The sequence below is a fragment of the Penaeus monodon genome, chromosome 15, assembly GCF_015228065.2.
Source record: "Penaeus monodon isolate SGIC_2016 chromosome 15, NSTDA_Pmon_1, whole genome shotgun sequence".
Lineage (NCBI taxonomy): Eukaryota > Metazoa > Arthropoda > Malacostraca > Decapoda > Penaeidae > Penaeus > Penaeus monodon.
In genome coordinates this window covers 7,464,920-7,465,706 of record NC_051400.1, presented here as the reverse complement: position 1 = coordinate 7,465,706, position 787 = coordinate 7,464,920, and the positions used below count along the sequence as shown (strand labels likewise).

Below are 787 nucleotides of genomic sequence, written 5' to 3'. Positions count from 1 at the left end.
CCCGTCTCTTTTGTATATCTATCTGTCCCTATGTATTCATCTATCTACCTCTTCTATTGGTTTTATATATTTACGTTTTGGGCAATCTCTTCATTTTGATCCCTTTCTGCTTGCCACCCCCACCCCAATCCATCTTCTAACCCGATTCCTCACCTCCCCTACCCACTCAACCTCTCACCCATCCCCACTCCCACCTTATCCACTTCCCAATCCTATCCCCACTCACGCCACACCCTCTCCTACCTATCCACATGCCCCCACACCTACCCGCACCTATCCACCCACCTTATTCCCACTCAACTTCTCACCCATTCCCACCCCCACTAACCCTTTCTAACAACCCTCATTTATACTCACCCTGATCAGCATTACAAACGTCCCACTCAGTAGGATTGCCACCAGCGTCCACTTCCGTCGGGCAGGTGGGATGACAGCTGTCTTGAGTAATAATACAGTTGTCATGCTCTTCGTCCTCATGTTGGAAAGGGAATTTGCACGTCTTTCCACACGTTGTTCTTACGACTTTTATCTTACCTGTGTAATGATAAAATGAATAATCAAAATTTCGATGGGTTTGGATATTCGAAATGTGAAATCTTTCTGAGTGGTAATATGAGGTGGATGATATTATTAATATCGATATCATTAGATGACAGTGTCGAAATCAGCAGTTACTGATAGGGGGATATATTCAACACATTTAGATGAAATATGATATCTATACAATCTACATCAATGAATAATACCCAAGCATAGAAAAAAAAGAATGATATATAAGTGACTGATA

At 42.3% G+C, this 787-nt stretch overlaps 1 protein-coding gene across 1 annotated transcript in view; it reads right to left on the bottom strand.

The window, feature by feature from the left end:
• The window catches only part of LOC119582105 (epididymal sperm-binding protein 1-like), a 6,027-nt gene that overhangs the window by 4,501 nt on the left and 739 nt on the right, over positions 1–787 (bottom strand). Inside the window, exon 2 of the mRNA XM_037930347.1 lies at positions 358–534. Coding sequence (XP_037786275.1) covers positions 358–534 — 177 coding nt within the window. The remainder of the gene's footprint in view (positions 1–357; positions 535–787) is intronic.